A 17451-nucleotide genomic window follows, 5' to 3' on the forward strand; every position below is an offset into this window, starting at 1 on the left:
CTTCTCAAGCCGCCTTGCGGTGTGTGGGGTACTTTATGCACCACTGTCGCTTTCCCAATTCTTGTTCCACCCGTGAATGGCTCGTGGGAACATACATTGTGCTAGAGCATTATGAATTATCTCGAAGAAAACGGTCTATTGACACACAGTCAACACACATGGTTCTCTTGAAACACAACTAGCTCTTTACTCGCACGAAGTGTTGAGTTCTATCGACAAGGGATTTCAAATGGATTCCGTATTTCTGGATTTCCGGAAGGCTTTTGACACTGTACCATACAAGCAGCCTCTAGTGAAATTGCGTGCTTACTCAATATCGTCTCAGTTACGTGATTTCCTGTCAGAGAGGTCACAGTTAATAGTAATTGACGGAAAGTCGTCGAGGAAAACAGAAGCGATTTCTTGTGTTCCCCCAGGTAGTGTTATAGGGCCTTTGCTGTTCCTTATCTATGTAAACGATTTGGGAGACAATCGGAGCAGCCGTCTTAGGTTGTTTGCAGATGATGCTGTCGTTTGTCGACTAGTAAAGTCATCATAAGATCAAAACAATTTAGGAAAGATATCAGCATGGTCCTAAAATTGGCAGTTATCTTAACTAATGAAAAGAATCCGTTAAGTTTCGCTTACACTATAAATCAGTCAAATCTAAAGGCCGTAAATTCAACTAAATAACCAGGAATTACAATTACGAACCACTTAAATTGGAAGAAACGCATAGAAAATGTTGTGCGGAAGGCTAACCGAAGACTGCATTTTATTAGCAGGACACTTAGAAATTGTAACAGATCTACTAAGGAGACCGCATACACAACGCTTCTCCGTTCTCTTTTAGAATACTGCTGCGCGGTGTGGCATCTTTGCCGGATAGGACTGACGGAGTACATCGAAAAAGTTAAAAGAAGGGCAGCAAGTTTTGTATTATCTCGAATTAGGGGAGAGAGTGTAACTGACATGATACAGGGTTTAGGATGGACATCATTAAAAGTGAGGTGTTTTTTCTTGCGGAGGAATCTTCTCACGAAATTCCAATCACCAACTTTCTCCTCTCCCATTGGAGACAACACGGTGTGGAGTGTAGACTCCTGATGAAAGCTAGCCCCATGTGTTAGTAACAAGCATTCCACAGTAACCGCGCCAAGGAAATCAAATACACTGTTGGCAGTGGTGGCGCCTGAGGATGGCGGTAATGCGCCGCCGAAACAAGTCGTGTGGCAGAATAAAGACATTCTCAAGATACAGTTATTGTGGTAGTTTTTCTTATATATTTCATCAGCTGAAGTGCCTCGTCCACGCAATAACATGGGCATTCTTTCCTTATTGGACCGAGTGAGATATCATACAATAAAGGGGACATGAACATCCAACGTTGTCTCCAAGGTACGATTTTCACGCTGCTACTTACCAGAATGTGGACGCAGTGTGTGCAGATGTAGCCCACCAGCGCGGTGCCCACGAGCCCCACGGCCAGCCCCGCGCTCCGGAAGGCCATCGGCATCGCCAGGATTCCCGTGCCCAGGCTGCACTTGAGCAGGTGCATCAGCGCACCCAAGTCCCTGTCACCAAAGGTAATCACTCACTGGGGCGTAATAATAATATAACAACAGTTAGTTGGCTAAAATTTACAGACGCGCGAAATTTGGCACGGACTTCAATGCGAGATGCCTTTAATAGGTTCCACAACGAAACATTGTCTCGAAATATGGTAGAAAATCCGAAGAAATTCTGGTCGTATGTAAAGTACACAAGAGACACGACGCAGTCAATACCTTCGCTGCGCAGTGCCGATGGTACTGTTACCGACGACTGTGCCGCTAAAGCGGAGTTATTGAACGCAGTTTTCCGAAATTCCTTCACCAGGGAATACGAATGGAATATTCCAGAATCTGAAACACGAACAGCTGCTAGCATGAGTTTCTTAGGGGTTGCGAAGCAACTCAAATCGCTTGATAAGTGCAAGTCTTCAGGTCCAGATTGTATACCGATTAGGTTCCTTTCAGATTACGCTGATACAATAGCTCCCTACTTAGCAATCATATACAACCGCTCGCTCACCGATAGATCTGTACCTACAGATTGGAAAATTGCGCAGGTCGCACCAGTGTTTAAGAAGGGTAGTAGGAGTAATCCATCGAACTACAGACCTATATCATTGACGTCGGTTTGCAGTAGGGTTTTGGAGCATATACTATATTCAAACATTATGGATCACCTCGAAGGGAACGATCTATTGATATGTAATCAGCATGGTTTCAGAAAACATCGTTCTTGTGCAACACAGCTAGCACTTTATTCGCACGAAGTAATGGCCGCTATCGACAGGGGATCTCAAGTTGATTCCGTATTTCTAGATTTCCGGAAAGCTTTTGACACCGTTCCTCACAAGCGACTTCTAACCAAGCTGCGGACCTATGGGGTATCGTCTCAGATGCGCGACTGGATTCGTGGTTTCCTGTCAGGAAGGTCGCAGTTCGTAGTAACAGACGGCAAATCATCGAGTAAAACTGAAGTGATATCAGGTGTTCCCCAGGGAAGCATCCTGGGACCTCTGCTGTTCCTGATCTATATAAATGACTTGGGTGACAATCTGAGCAGTTCTCTTAGGTTGTTCGCAGATGATGCTGTAATTTACCGTCTAGTAAGGTCGTCCGAAGACCAGTATCAGTTGCAAAGCGGTTTAGAAAAGTTTGCTGTATGGTGTGGCAGGTGGCAGTTGACGCAGAGTTCCAAAAGAAATCCGTTGGAATTCGATTTCTCGATAAATAGTACAATTCTCAAGGCTGTCAATTCAACTAAGTACCTGGGTGTTAAAATTACGAACAACTTCAGTTGGAAAGACCACATAGACAATATTGTGGGGAAGGCGAGCCAAAGGTTACGTTTCATTGGCAGGACACTTAGAAGATGCAACAAGTCTACTAAAGAGACAGCTTACTCTACACTCGTTCGTCCTCTGTTAGAATATTGCTGCGCGGTGTGGGATCCCTACCAGGTGGGATTGACGGAGGACATCGAAAGGGTGCAAAAAAGGGCAGCTCGTTTTGTATTATCACGTAATAGGGGAGAGAGTGTGGCAGATATGATACGCGAGTTGGGATGGAAGTCATTAAAGCAAAGACGTTTTTCGTCGCAGCGAGATCTATTTACGAAATTTCAGTCACCAACATTCTCTTCCGAATGCGAAAATATTTTGTTGAGCCGAACCTATATGGGTAGGAGTGATCATCAAAATAAAATAAGAGAAATCAGGGCTCGAACAGAAAGGTTTAGGTGTTCGTTTTTCCCGCGCGATTTTCGGGAGTGGAATGGTAGAGAGATAGTATGATTGTGGTTCGATGAACCCTCTGCCAAGCACTTAAATGTGAATTGCAGAGTAATCATGTAGATGTAGATACATTAGGAACTATTTGTGTAGCGGAGACGCAGTTACTGTAATTTTGAATGGAAACAAGTCTCCAAAGACACTATATTCGAGATAAAGCAGCATTAGGCTAATAGGAAAATAGTATCGCGATGAGTGTGGCTGCGTCTCACCGTAAGCACTTGTCCATAACGTGACATCTCGACTGAAGTACACACTCCAGCGTCACTGCCAGCACAGGTGGTCCCGCATGATCAACTAAGTGACCAGAGGAAGATTTTACATGTGCAACGCAAGCCCCCTCCAAAACTCAACAAATACAATATAAACTTCGAGAGAGATAGAGGTTGATTCAGCTGCCCCTACTGATGTCGTTTTGTGCAACCTGCAATGACATACCTGGCCTTCGAAGCAACGAGCGAAGTTTTGAAATTCTCTCGCTCGCTACGCGTAAACGATTAGTCATACAGAAAAAATGAAAAGGACCTTTTTGTAGTAAATTTAGTGCAGCTTGATTTTGTACTGAGGTACGTTTTCGCTAGAGGCCGTAGTTCTGTAGTTATTTAAGAAAACTTATAAAAATGACGGTCAAACGCACCCACACTTCCAGTCTCAGCACCCACCGGACAGGATTTCTATTGAAACTTCCTGGCAGATTAAAACTGTGTGCCGGACCGAGACTCGAACTCAGGGACATTTGCCTTTGAAGTTTGGAAGGTAGCAGACGAGGTACTGGCGGAATTAAAGCTGTGAGGAAGGGGCGTGAGTCGTGGTCGGGTAGCTCAGTTGGTAGAGCACTTGACCGCGAAAGGCAAAGGTCCCGAGTTCGAGTCTCAGTCCGGCACACACTTTTAATCTGCCAGGAAATTTCATATCAGCGCACACTCCGCTGTAGAGTGAAAATTTCATTCTACCATTTCTATTACTTTGTTTATGGCACTCCCTGCAAACACTGTACAAAAATTTGCGACCGTACGAATTATTTCCCACGTTCGAACTTTTGTGGTCTTTATTAACTGTTCCTATTAGACAAGTGGCTTACTTAAGCGCTTATAAATGTAATATTGGCGTTTGTGTGGATTTTATTCAACAATTTTGTGAATTTCAACACCATACAATAAAGAGTTACACCGATTTATTCATCAGGTCCTCTGATTACGAAACCACTTTCTTTGTAAGAGTTAAGTTTGAATCGAATTGTCAACGCAATTACTTTCAGCATAACGTATACAAAAGTCATTTGTCTTTTATTATCCTCAGGCGCACGTTTAAATTAATAACGTTAACGAAATGCTGGTGGTGTTATAGCCAAATCAACAGAGATAAAAAAAAGCTCGAATATAAGTAATACTTCGAGTAGTAATGTTTTTCTTGAATAATTCAACGAAAACGTATCCCACTACAGAATTGAACTACATTTCATTTCCTACAAAAAGCCTTTTTAGTTTCTTCTGTGGGACAAATAGTATGCGCGTAGAGAGCGAGAGAATATCAAATCTCACGCGTCGTTTTCGAAGACAGGAATAGCATTGCTGGTTACATAAAACATCAGCAGGGACAGCTTAATGACCCTGTATACTCGCCTCTGCATTCATCTACACAACTGGCCATTAAAATTGATACACCACGAAGATGACGTGCTACAGATGTGAAATTTAACCGACAGGAAGAAGATGCTGTGATATGAAAATGATAAATGATAGCTTTTCAGAGCATTCACACAAGGTTGGCGCCGGTGGCGACACCTACAACGTGCTGACATGAGGAAAGTTTTCAACTGATTTCTCATACACAAACAGCAGTTGACCGGCGTTGCCTGGTGAAACGTTGTTGTGATGCCTCGTGCAAGGAGGAGAAATGCGTACCATCACGTTTCCGACTTTGATAAAGGTCCGATTGTAGCCTATCGCGATTGCGCTTTATCGTATGACGACATAGCTGTTCACGTTGGTCGAGATCCATTGACTGTTAGCAGAATATGGAATCGGTGGGTTCAGGAGGGTAATACGGATCGCCGTGCTGGATCCCAACGGCCTCGTATCACTAGCAGTCGAGATGACAGGCATCTTATCCGCATGGTTGTAACGAATCGTGCAGCTACGTCTCGATCCCTGAGTCAACAGATGGGGACGTTTGCAAGACAACAACCATCTGCACGAACAGTTCAAATGGTTCAAATGGCTCTGAGCACTATGGGACTTAACTTCTGTGGTCATCAGTCCCCTAGAACTTAAAACTACTTAAACCTAACTAACCTAAGGACATCACACACATCCATGCCCGAGGCAGGATTCGAACCTGCGACCGTAGCAGTCGCGCGGTTCCGGACTGAGCGGCTTAACCGCGAGACCACCGCGGCCGGCCACGAGCAGTTCGACGACGTTTGCAGCAGCATGGACTATCAGCTCGGAGACCATGGCTGCGGTTACCCTTGACGCTGCATCACAGACAGGAGCGCCTGCGATGGTGTACTCAACGACGAACCTTGGTGCACGAATGGCAAAACGTCATTTTTTCGGATGAATCCAGGTTCTGTTTCCAGCATCATGATTGTCGCATCCGTGTTTGGGGACATCGCGGTGAACACACATTGGAAGCATGTATTCGTCATCTCCATACTAGCGTATCAACCGGTGTGATGGTACGGGGTGCCATTGTTTACACGTCTCGGTCGCCTCTTGTTCGCATTGATGGCACTTTGAACAGTGGACGTTACATTTCAGATGTGTTACGGCCCGTGGGTCTACCCCTCATTCGATCCCTGCGAAACCCTACATTTCAGCCGGATAATGCAAGACCGCATGTTGCAGGTCCTGTACGGGCCTTTCTGGATACAGAAAATGTTCGACTGCTGCCCTGGCCAGCACATTCTCCAGATCTCTCACCAATTGAAAACGTCTGGTCAATGGTGGCCGAGGAACTGGCTCGTCACAATACACCAGTCACTACTCTTGATGAACTGTGGTATCGTGTTGAAGCTGCATGGGCAGCTCTACCTGTACACGCCATCCAAGCTCTGACTCAATGCCCAGGCGTACCAAGGCCATTATTACGGCCAGAGGTGGTTGTTCTGGGTACTAATTTCTCAGGATCTATGCACCCAAATTGCGTGAAAATGTAATCACATATCAGTTCTAGCATAATATATTTGTCCAATGAATACCCGTTTATCATCTTCATTTCTTCTTGGTGTAGCAATTTTATTGGCTAGTAGTGTATGTTCCTGGCTGGCATCTTACACCATTTATTTCAGTTGCCACCTCTTCTTCTATTCCTAGAGCACCTTTGAACGCTATACGTGAACCAGCAAACCGTATTCTACCATCTTATCGCGAGCCCAGGTACCCTGCTGAGCCATCACGCCTGTATCCCAAATTCCAAACATTTGCATTCCTATCCGATACTCTCCGCATAGAACGTCAGTTGACACACCCCAATTTAGAACTCTGTCCCCACACATACCCTTCTTACCATCAATAGTCGATAACGCCTCCTGCTAACATTATCACAGGGCATCCTTTCGTTTTTGCCTCTCCTCGTCTTCACTCTCTCAAGATCATACTCTGATACTCTGATGATTCTTAGATTTCAAGCAAGTCACAGTTTTCATACACCATAACTACCGTCATATGAGTGAAACACCGACATTATCATCTCTGTGTTTTAACTTCTAGTTGAGAGATTCTTAAGAGATCCTCAGATTCTCTTAACACGATATATACATATGTTCTTTGAAGACAAAAATTATTATCTTTGTATTAGCAGTTGGTTTTGTACATGGGAGAGGCCTCTTTCAACCTCTCCTCGTGGCTGGATTCCAATGTTCTGTGGAAACAAAGAATCGTAAAGCCGTTATTTCGGGGGCCTTGGCTTTGAAAATGGTGATGACAGGCTCTTTATTCACCCACTTCATGTAGCGTTCCGACTATTTTGCATCGAGTTTCAAGACACACACACTGTGAATACTTGCTGCATTACGAAGCATAATTGCGGGTACCCTCTTCCACTTCTTAGCAGTCACGAAACTGTATTTATTTCGTTCCATAACTTTTCACGACTTTTTCGACATCCTTGAGGACGACCTCATTGAGGATCTGAGCATGGAACACTGGAATGTAAGTTTCCTGATAAATAATCATCAAGTGTAGCTTACTCACAGTTAATCGAAGTCCTCGTGCTGTTCTTAGTGCCATTCACGCATTGTTTCAACTGCAAATTTACGATCTCTGAACAAAATATTCACCAAACTGCCTGCATATTCAGCTCAATGTCGCAGTTCACGTTTTATTGACTTTTAATCACTGCCTTCTTGCAGTCCGTTTCAATCCAGTTCAAATGTTATTTTCAGCATTCTATCACCCTACAATGAAGTAACGCCACCTGTGCAGGTATGGCTTCCTGAGGGCTGTTGTTCTTGGTGATGCTTGGCAGCAATAGCTTTGGAGTTACGTTATGCGCCTTTCTATGTATATATTTAATTAATGCGTAAGTGAAAAATGGATGAAATTATTTACTTTTTCCACATCTGTAAGGACTATGTCACTGTTGAGCGTAAATTACGAGGTAAGTTCATATTTTACAAAGAATTGTAACCAATTCTATCCATCCAATTGTTGGACTCTGTTGTTACCTTGACTACGAACAATATTTGTAGATCCCTTCGAGTTCAGTTGAGTGCTTTTATTTGCACCAACAGCGTGCGTTATTTCTGCGTTCACGACAGGAAAATATTCCGTTTGTGTTAAAATGGACATTTCACCTACGATGTGGGTAAAAATAATTGTTCTTCATGAACACATTTTATGACTGTGAATGATTTTGCCTCTGATGTTGGTGTTAGAAAATCTAGTGCTGCAAGCCTTATTAAGGAATATAGTGATACTTCGTCATTGTCTCCAAAGAGAAAAGGCACACGTGGACGGAAAAGAAATGCCACCTGTAGAATTGACAAAATTCTAATTAGAAACATTAGATTTGATCCTCACAAGACAAGTCAGGACCTTCAGAAAGATTTATTTGTTACTGGGGTTGAAATTAGGTCTTCAGCAGTACGCTGCAGGCTGATTGTGGGCGGATGGCTTGAGAGCCAATAAAGGAGTAGTCGTTAACAGCTGACATGAAGAAAAAACGGTTGGCGTGGGCCAAAAAATATAAATCTTGGACCTCCTATGACTGCAAACGTGTAATTTTCAGTGACGAGTAATATTTTACTGTTCAAGCATACAGAGCAAGGGTTGTTAGGCGAAGCACCCGTGAGGCAGTGAGAGTTGAGCATCAAGAACAGACTGTAAAATACTCTCCCAAAACTATATTTTTGGGTTTCTTCATTGCAACTGTCCCTGTAGCACTAGTTCCAGTTGATAGCATAAAGGATTCAGCCAAATACATGGAAATCCAGAGGCATTGGATTGTGCCATTCCTACACGCCTTTGCAGATTGTGGAGGAAGATTTCACCATGATCTTGCCCCATGTCACAACTTTAATGCAGTCAAGAAGTTCATGAAAGAAAACAACATTCATGTGATTCAATGACGTTGTAAATCACCAGACTTAAACACCATCGAGAATTTGTGGATTACTGTGGGAAGATGAGTTGGTAAAATGGACTATTCAGCAAAAGAACGCATGTTAGTAAATGCAATGAAAGTGCAGATTCACGCAGACGAGGTACGAAACATTTACTCTAATCTTGTCAACTTTATGTCGTAACATGTTCAGGATCTCATCAGAGCAGAAGGACGACACATTATTTATCAATATTCATTAAGCTAGTACATGCATTATATATATAGTAATAAATGTGCACAGTTGAAGTGTAATCCTCTTGCCCCAACTAATTTGCACATTACTGTAGTATTTGTGGGTAGAAAATAAGAACATCAGTTAGTATCAAATAATTCTCATGTACTTTTGCTTTGGTGAGATGTCGCACATCCTCTAGCATGACCTCCCTATAGGTCTACATGACGCACGTAGTGTCTAATCTAATGTAATTTGGTCTACTCCCTACGCAGCATTTCCGTTGGCGCATAGCAGACGTCTCCCGGCAGCATTGTGACGCCGGGCAGAAGTTCAGTGATCGGACCCTGCAGACCACGGTAGCACCGCTGCCTGACTTAGTGTACTTACGATACGGGCCTCTCCACCTGGCGGTGGGCGAACGGGTCGTATTCTTCATCCTGCTTCTCCTTCTCCTTCTCGAACTTCTCCGAGATGGGTAACCTGAAATGAAACACGCCAGAAACAAAGCTTGTCGTACCACAATTAAACAGTGTGATCGTTAGGAAAACATACATGTCTACCTCAATAAGTCAACCTCATGGCGTAACCAGAGGTACATATTCACTTATTCTAAAAAGACTTAGGAAATAATTATGGGAGTAGTTATGGGAGTATTCCACTTCAGACACCTCTGACACAACAGTTCAGTATCATCAAGTTTGATACTACATACGAGTATCTTGGACTAACACTCGATTAAAAACTAATCGGAATCACTACATGCTAACCACTCAAGAGAAAACCCTCTACAGAGAGAAGCTACTGACGCTGTTAACAATTTGGATCTAGGCGTCTAATGAGGTGTCAGGTGACGCTGCCGCGAAGGAGGTCAGAATCGTGACGCCCAGCCTTGACATTACGCAGTTTTCTTGTGGATGGTAAAGGAAAACATTTCAGACGCACACGCACTCAGAATCTACTCTAAAAAAAACTCAGTAACTGGCATAAAGGGCGTCAATAAAACCACCCCATTTCTTGGGCTGTTTATGTACATAAATTTCGCAGTTGAAAAAGACAGTGCGATGTGCAACTGGATGATGTTCTTGACAATCGTTGACATTGCTTCCGCCCCCCCGTCCCAAACGATTCAGCCATTCTATAATGATATTGTGAGGCAGCAAACTCACTGAAGCTGATTACACTCCTTTGGAGTGTAGCGCGAGCGCAATTTTTTCTTTGGTATTTAGGCTGGAACTAATAGGGATCGGCGATATTTGAACGTAATCCGAGGCAGAGGCAGCAAAGGTATATCTTTTTAGCCCTCCTATTTTGTGCCCTTCTGTGTCGTGATAATGGGGGGGGGGCGGGGGAAGGGGGGAGCGTTGTAACATTGACACAAACGTGAATAAAATTGCAAAGGGCTTCACTGAGACCCCAGTTCAACAGCATTCTCGGCGCCACCCACTCACCTTTATTGGGCTTTGTGTTAGCAGAAGAGCCAACACCGTGCTACGAGTGGAGGCCGAAGTGCATGCGTTTTAGCTCATGCAGGCTGGCGTGAGGAGGGAAGAACTATACTTACGCGAGGTCTGGAACTTGACAAGGAATGAGAATACAGAAAGCGGACGTAATTAGTTTGATACTTAACTTTAATCCATTAATGATGAACGTCGCTCTTGACGGTACATGATTCACAATATTATCTGTTCAGAATACATTCTTGAAGATAGTACTTATAGTAACTGAATATGGCGCCTTGCTAGGTCGTAGCAAATGACGTAGCTGAAGGCTATGCTAAACTGTCGTCTCTGCAAATGAGAGCGTATGTAGACAGTGAACCATCGCTAGCAAAGTCGGCTGTACAACTGGGGCGAGTGCTAGGGAGTCTCTCTAGACTAGACCTTCCGTGTGACGGCGCTCGGTCTGCAATCACTGATAGTGGCGACACGCGGGTCCGACGTATACTAACGGACCGCGGCCGATTAAAAGGCTACCACCTACCAAGTGTGGTGTCTGGCGGTGACACCACATTGGGCACTTTAAAAATTTACCCCTGCAGACACAGCCCCTCACCGACTGCTAGACGCCTGCAGGCAGGCAACCCATTCAACGCGGCTTAGATTCCACATGGCTGCAAGTAGGTGCTAGAGCAGCAGTGTAGTGCCACTCAGGTGTAACATGTCGAAGAGGACACCTCCTTATAGGCAACCTAGGAATCGGTCAAGGGCCTTCTCTGTACAGGTACATATTTGAAACGCTCAACAAAGGTGTGCGGCTGCCACTGGTGGTATTGCTGAACTGGATGGTCTTACTGCCACCCTTTACTGTTTTATTCATGCATATGTCAATGTCGCGCCACCCCCTGATCACACCATAGGAGGCCATGAAACAGGAGGGCTGAATAAGCATAAACATCTGGAGCCATAGAATAATGTTGACATACTGTCGAATAGTTTTAAACTGTCCCTAGTGGTTCCACCCTGTATATCAACACACTGGATTGGGTGAGATCACGTTCAATGGAACCACAGTCCCAGAATGTCCTTAGAGTTGTCTTGAATCGTGTGGAGGAGGGGGAGGGGACAGGTGTCAGCTATATCGAAGGTTGTCAAGAACGTCATCCTGTTGCACTCACACTACAAACAGCCGTTTTTTACCCCAAATATGTGCAAAGGAACGTTTCAAGAGAAGGGGTGGTCTCATGGACGCCCTTTATGTCGTTTCCTGAGGACATTCCATGTCGATTCTGAGCGGGAGTGAGTCTGAAATGTTTTCCTCGGCCAGCCATAAGAATACCGCGTGACTTCAACGACAGGCATCGCGATTTTGACCTCTACTGGGGAGCCATCAAGAGAAGGAGTGAGATAGTGGTTAAGGTTGTGTGTGACGACCGTCACATCGTGTGGTACGTGCACCGTGGTTTTGGGGAGAACTGTGGTGAAATTTCGTGACCATGTGACCTCATTAACCCACCTTACACAACCCGCATGAACTTCTGCGCTCTGGCCTTTTTTTCGTATGTGTCGACACCTTGCTGTTTGGAGCGTCGCCGAACCCGAGAGTGACGTATCAGAGCGCCACGTTTTAGCACCATTACAGAGGAAGATGGTAGACACCTTTGGAGGTCCAGTAGGAGAAAATGGCAAGGTTTCAAAAAGGTGACCCTTAATTCTTTTGCACGTGAAACATTCTTAATGCCAACTGAGGACTGATAGATCAACAACATAAAGAGATATACTTTGTTTATGCAACTGAAATATGTTTCCCTTTTAGACAACAAAGTAATTTACGTTCAAACAATTACAATAGCTAGCTATCAGCCATCTGGTATAAAGTAATTTTTGTATAATTTCCGTCAAATTTAGTTCTTGGGCATGATACGTCCTGGAACCCAATGAATACGTGATATCAAAATAGCAATATTCGGATCTTGCCGCCTCTTGGATAGATTTTCGTGCTCACTAGGCATATGCGCTAACCACTACGACACTCCAGCACTGTGGCTTTGCACTAACGGACAATCTTAGCACGGCTCCCTCCTAAGCCCAAATTTCTATTCATGCCTCAGCCCACTCTGAATTCACCCCTAAACTCAACCATCACTAGATTGAGCAGTGAGTACAGTCTGTCCAGTTATCCACAGCCACTGTGCCAGGATTTCAAAGTGTTTATTACACCTGTCTAGTGAGCAGGAGACCTGAGGTCAAATCCCGGCCTCGGTATAATTTCCATTCGTCACTTAAGTCAGCATATATGCATCATAGATGTTGGAGGCCTCTGCAACCATATAGTTTCATTTGATACTCCACTTGCGACGCACGTGCTCTCATCGTCAAAGTTGGCTGGTTGGTTGATTTGGGGGAAGGAACCAAACAGTGAGGTCATCGGTCCCATCGGATTAGGGAATGAAGGGAAATGAATTTGACCGTGCCTTTTCAAAGGAACCCTCCCGGAATTTGTCTGAAGCGATTTAAGTAAATCACGGAAAACCTAAACCAGGATGGCCGGACGCGAGTTTGAACCGTCGTCCCCCCGAGTGCGGGTCCACTGCTCCACCTCGCTCTATGATCGTCAAAGGGCAGCAACAAATACAAGGAAGGGAGACCTGAAGCACAGCATATGCACCAGACTATTCTTCAGAGAGACATGTCTCAGTAGCATCTTGTCACAAAGCGTTGCACAAACTAAGCTGTAAACGCTAGTATTAACGGTAGTTCATCGACTCAGTAATTCAGATACTGTTGTTCCACGACGGTCCTGCTAGTGTTTACAGAGTCTTTGATTAATAGTGAGACAGATCCTGTGGTTTTCTTTATCCTGATATTTAAGGGTTGCATTTCAGGACACTTAAACTCAGAAGACTGTAAGTTGCAATTGTGAACAATCTTATCATGTACTCTATACATGCATTCTAGTGTGAACCTTTGCACTGTTCAGTATGAAATAACCGTAGGTTTTTCGTTAGTTTTTAGTTACCTGGAAGAAGGTTTCAGTATACTGATTACTTCCCTATTACGAGATTGGTTGGTGTAAAAAGATAGAGCAAACAGTTTCTTTTGCACCAGCTGCATATCAAACTCCTGTTTTCATTGCGTGGTGAGGTTCTTGACATAAATTATGAAATTTTAACAAATGTGAAGTCGATTGGCCACGAGAGTTCACGTACCTAAATAAATGCAGCCATCTACGAGGGTAATCCCAAAAGTAAGGTCTCCTGTTTTTTTTTTTTTTATAAGTACATAGACCTGTTTATTTCTACAATGGTTTACATCAGTTTACAGCTTGAACACTTAGCTGTTTTTCGACATAATCACCATTTCTGTCGATGCATTTTTGTAGATCCTGTGGCAGTTTTCGTATGCCCATGTCATACCAGCCTGCCGCCATGCTGATCAGAAAGCTATGGACCTCTTCTTTCACCTCGTCGTCGAAGCTGAATCGCTTTCCGGCCAAATGTTCTTTTAATTTAGGTAACAGGTGATAGTCACTGGGCGCCAAGTCTGTACTATAGGTTGAGTGGGTGATTGTGTTCAACTGAAACTGTTGCAGGGGTGCAACGGTTTGCCGAGCGATGAGTGGTCGAGCGTTGTCTTGGAAAATGTGTATGCCCTTGCTCAACATTCCTCTTCTCCTGTTCAGAATTGCCCGTTTGAGTTTTTTCAGTCTCACAGTACCTGTCAGCGTTAATTGTGGTCCCAGTGCATGCTTTGCTCAACCTTCAACACTGTCTCCTCAGAAATTGACGGTCTATCGCCCCTTCGTTCGTCGTGAATTTCCGTCGGACAAGCTGCAAACTCTCTACACCACTTACGAACATTTTTGACATCCATGCACGACTCACGATACACTTCCGTCAATTGGCGATGGATTTCAATCGGCGCAGTGCCCTTTGCGTTCAAAAACCGAATAACTGCGGGCAATTCGCACTTGGCGATAACATCCAACGGGAGCTTCATTCTCAACGGCTGCCAAGCCAAGACTTAGCGCCTCAGCACGGCGTCCGCAAGTTTACACACAGCGCGTGAAGGACTCTTCATAACACCGAGATCAACTGCAACACAGAGTTCTGTACTTATAAAATACTAGCAGACCTTACTTTTGGGACTGCCCTCGTAATACATAAAAACGAATATTTGTTTCTTTATCTTCTACTCGTTCCTATTCCATTCTTGTAATTGTGATGAAAATTTGATAACTTGTGCTCACGCCATAAAATATCTCTGTGTAAGTAAGAATCTTCTGCCATCCATAGTGTTGGATGAACAGGGGGTGAGTAGAAGCGTAACTTAGGAACGCATGGAGCAATTTCAGTCAAATCTTGTATATGTAGTACTACTTATTCCTCTAATAATATTGTTGAAGTAATACATACCAACCAAGACTAGCAGTGGGTGTGAACATGAGAAGACCTGAAATGTAAAACTATACAATAACGAATGAAATTAGTATCGTACCCACAGTTTTGGGGGTTTCTAGACTTATTGGTGACAGTCGCAATGACGTTTCATCTTTCAGTTGGCGGTAGGGTTCTGGGGTGCAAACACAGTTACACATCAGCATATCTCTGTGTGGCCTGACGGTGTTTCTAGCAAAAGTGACAGACGCTTCACTTGCCGTCGGGAAAAAATTACTGTGACAGTAGGAAATCACCGGCATCCCTATGGCTGAGGCTTTAGGACGAAAAGGAGTGACTTAAAAGTACAACTCAGGGATACCTGAAGCATTTTCGACCAAATTTCGTAGATACATGACTCATTATTTACATAAGAATACTGTGCTAGTAAGAGATTCCTAGAACATCTGAGGGTGGGGCTTGAAGATGGGAAACAGCAGGGAACCTCTACCTTGCTGCACTCGCTGTACATTGAGTACAGGCGCTCAGCCTGACAGGATTGTCTCCAAACACGTCTCTGACGATTGTCTGGTTGAAGGTATATGCGACACTCATCGGTGAAGAGAACGTGATGCCAATTCTATGGAGTTGGCTGGGCCGGTTGTGGGGAGCGATGGCGGTGCCTGAGCATTGTAGTATAAGGTAAAAGCAACCTCGCGCATATGTACTATTGTTATATCAAGTCCCATGTAAATGTTTTAAGAAAATCTCTTAATAATAATCTTTCTTTAAAAGAATTTACTAATTTTTCCAATTCATGGTCATCCCGATTAGTGTAAAGAAAAATCTGTTGTTTCTTTTTAGACATGACAGTCTATCGGCCAGCATTGCACGGGCTGTGCCAGAAAAATTTCTTATAGGAGCAGATATATACGCGTTATCCGGCGACCTTATTGAGGTAAGAATTCTCAATTTATTCAGTATGATGCTTCAGGGCCATGACGCAGCATGCTGAAGTCCAAATTTACCAGTTTAAATTCACAGTCTATTGTTGAAAGGTTATAAGTGAGCCACAATTTTATTGAGAGATTAGTCACACTTTTTTTTATTGGGAGGTTACGCTGAATGTGAATGATGTAAATAATTATATTTTTTACTATTGGGAGGTATTTTTTTCTGTTGGCAGATTATTACATATTTTTTCTGTGGGGAGGTTACAAGAACGTGATGTCAATTCTGAGCGGTCCATTCGGCATGTTGTTGGGCCCGTCTGTACCGCGCTGCATGGTGTCGTGGTTGCAAAGATGGACCTCGCCATGGACGTCGGGAGAGAAGTTGCGCGTCATGCAGCCTATTGCGCACAGTTTGAGAGGCATGTCATCGATAGTTCCTGTCTCTCTGTATCTCCTCCATGTCCGAACAACATCGCTTTGGTTCACTCCGATACGCCTGGACACTTCCCTTGTTGAGAGCCCTTCCTGGCACAAAGTAACATTGCGGACGCGACCGAACCGCGGTATTGACCGTCTAGGCATGGTTGAACTACAGACAACACGAGCCGTGTACCTCCTTCCTGGTGGAATGACTGGAACTGATCGGCTGTCGGACCCTCTTCATCTAATAGGCGCTACTCATGCATGGTTGTTTACATCTTTGGGTGGCTTTAGTGACATCTCTGAACAGTCAAAGGGACTGTGTCTGTTATACAGTATCCACAGTCAACATTCATCTTCAGGAGTTCTGGGAACGGGAATGATGTAAAACTTTTTTTTTAATGTGTGTATGTTAAATGTATGTGTGATACGTAAATGTGTGAAATGTACGTGACATACGTGTACCCAGGCGAACCCGCGGGAAAAGAGGTGGTGCCTCACAGAAATAGAGCATTTCGGGAATCAGCTTCTCCATTGCACAGACTGCAATGGGTAGTTGGCAGCACTAAGGCCGAGCAGCAGTATTTGACTTCACCAGGCGATACACCACCATTACTTTGTAAGCTTCCACCCTGAGGTGGCCTACAGCCCTGTGAAGCGATGCTGCTGACACACAATCCTGAAATACTGGATAGCGCTAACTCGACTAAAACCGATACGCCATATGACAAGACAGCGGTCATGGCATATGAGGTGATATGATGGCAGCCTGCCTCCGTGGGAGTTGTTTCCGGACGACGTTGGACCCACCACATGCATCGTAGATAAAACGACCTTTCTTTAATTTGTAATTTACGTTATATATTACAGCACCTATGCCTCATATCATTAGTTCATTTCGTTGTTGAATTTCGCAAGATCTCGGTGTATTTCGAATTACCACATAACACCTTTTGTAATTCGAAAAGCTTTGCTTCATATTACAGTGGAATATACCAGTGGCACCTTGGAATAGTATCACTAGAAGATAGGATTTGATCCCCAAGCTGGTTGGTATAAAACAGGAAATAAATAGAATAAAAACAGCCGCCAGTTGCGGAAGGTAGTAGTGAAAAGCTCTTGACCTAGGTTTCAACTCATACGAAAGGGCCTCCTTCAGAAGTCT

General features: G+C 44.1%; 1 protein-coding gene across 1 annotated transcript in view; it reads right to left on the bottom strand.

Moving 5' to 3' along the window:
* LOC124606479 (proton-coupled amino acid transporter-like protein CG1139) overlaps positions 1–17451 on the bottom strand; it is a 75697-nt gene that overhangs the window by 57700 nt on the left and 546 nt on the right. Inside the window, exons 2-3 of the mRNA XM_047138461.1 lie at positions 9489–9581; positions 1403–1553 (exon numbers count right to left, since the gene is read on the bottom strand). Coding sequence (XP_046994417.1) covers positions 1403–1553; positions 9489–9581 — 244 coding nt within the window. The remainder of the gene's footprint in view (positions 1–1402; positions 1554–9488; positions 9582–17451) is intronic.

Source organism: Schistocerca americana, chromosome 3, assembly GCF_021461395.2.
Source record: "Schistocerca americana isolate TAMUIC-IGC-003095 chromosome 3, iqSchAmer2.1, whole genome shotgun sequence".
In the NCBI taxonomy this organism is placed as follows: Eukaryota; Metazoa; Arthropoda; class Insecta; order Orthoptera; family Acrididae; genus Schistocerca; species Schistocerca americana.